Below are 1,505 nucleotides of genomic sequence, written 5' to 3'. Positions count from 1 at the left end.
CACTTAGCACTACATGGCACAACGAATCTCCATAACTAGTACTTGCCGCTACGGTTGCAGCGTAGCGTGACATGGACTGCTTGGACAGATTTGAGTACGCTGGCTGGCCGTCTGGGCAGTGTTGGTGCCAACACAAGCAAGCGCGGCCTTCCTCCTAGAAAACAGCCCGAAGGAACCCCCGCGAGTGGCTTGTACCTCGTAATAAGCCTAGCATTCGAAGCTTGCAAGGAGCCACTACCCCCCGGAAGGTTCCCTTCGAATAGCATTGTTTCTCACTGTGCCCCACGGAAAAGCGAAAAAGCACAGCTGCCAATGGCAAAGCAGAAACAAATTCTTGAAAAAGGTTGCAGGCGCATTAGTGAGAGTGGAGAAGACCAGGTGCAACCCGCACTTGGGATGACTGACTGGAAGGGCATGGGCTTTTACAAAAGAGATGTGCTCACGTCCTCTTGCAGCTGCTGTACTCGCCGGGCCTCGCATTCCCGCAAAGCCCCTAGAAGCAACAATGTCTCATAACGCTGCACCGAATCTCAGCACAACACACTGCCGCCGTCCTCACAAGACAGCTGGGTCTCTTGCTGCAGCTACTGCTGTTACAAGGGAGAGACTTACGCGTCCATAGAACCTTGCGAGAGAGAAGGCAGCAAGAACAAGTAGCAGCAGCAGGAAGCAGGAGCAGCAGCACAGCACGAAGCCAGTGGTGGTTGTGGCAGCAGCCGCTGCTATACTGCAGCGGACATCCAGAGCATTGTTCCCCTGAGNAAGCCAGTGGTGGTTGTGGCAGCAGCCGCTGCTATACTGCAGCGGACATCCAGAGCATTGTTCCCCTGAGTAGAGTGGGCAGGAGCACAGTCAGAAACACCACAATCAGCATGCGACACCAAACAAGCCTGCTGCAATCACTTAGCCATGCAAAATCTGTGCATCATGCATACGGTATCCAGCAGCAGCTCTTCTTTGCTTATCAGTCACGCAATAGTGAAGGAACCTTGAGAAGTACCGGCGAAACGCACCTGCTCCAACTGCCGCTGCTGACGCGCGAGGGGCCGCAGAAGCTCTACAAATGCCATGCTGCGCTGCATCGACAACTCTAAGGCCTCAATACCTGCAGCTGCCTGCCGCAGAAGAATCATACCCGCCTCATTGCGTTCTTCTATGAACGCATGAGCAGCATCTGCAGCAGCACGACACACGGTCAACACGGAACAAGCAACAGTTTTAGATCATTGTCTCAAGCTAGTACCAGCAAAAGTACGCAGCAACTAGGCCACGAAGTACAAAAGGAGTCTCACCGACTCGGCGTGCGAGAGAAAATATTGACAGAAGGCGGGCGGTGGACTTGGGGGAGATCAAAAGTCCAAACCTGCAGCCACAGAGCAGCGAGTTGATGCAACCACACTGTAATACTTGGTGCATAAATAGCTGGGTTCTAAAGTTTTGCAGCTGCGCTTTCCATCCCACTCAGTTACTAAAACTGAGGCAGTACCTGTTCAGGAGGTCCTTAT

The 1,505-nt window shown here is 53.1% G+C and overlaps 1 protein-coding gene across 1 annotated transcript in view; it reads right to left on the bottom strand.

The window, feature by feature from the left end:
* Window positions 1-422: 422 nt before the first annotated feature.
* The window catches only part of EMH_0006280 (uncharacterized protein), a gene marked incomplete at both ends in the record, with an annotated part of 2,478 nt that continues 1,395 nt past the window's right edge, over window positions 423-1,505 (bottom strand). Inside the window, 3 exons of the mRNA XM_013497502.1 lie at window positions 423-518; window positions 1,014-1,174; window positions 1,293-1,363. Of these exons, the coding sequence (XP_013352956.1) occupies window positions 423-518; window positions 1,014-1,174; window positions 1,293-1,363 (328 nt within the window). The remainder of the gene's footprint in view (window positions 519-1,013; window positions 1,175-1,292; window positions 1,364-1,505) is intronic.

The sequence above is a fragment of the Eimeria mitis genome, genomic scaffold (genome assembly GCF_000499745.2).
Source record: "Eimeria mitis Houghton genomic scaffold, Emh_scaff272, whole genome shotgun sequence".
NCBI lineage: Eukaryota > Apicomplexa > Conoidasida > Eucoccidiorida > Eimeriidae > Eimeria > Eimeria mitis.
The sequence above is the reverse complement of the archived record's forward strand: the minus strand, read 5'-3'. Positions and strand labels throughout refer to the sequence as shown.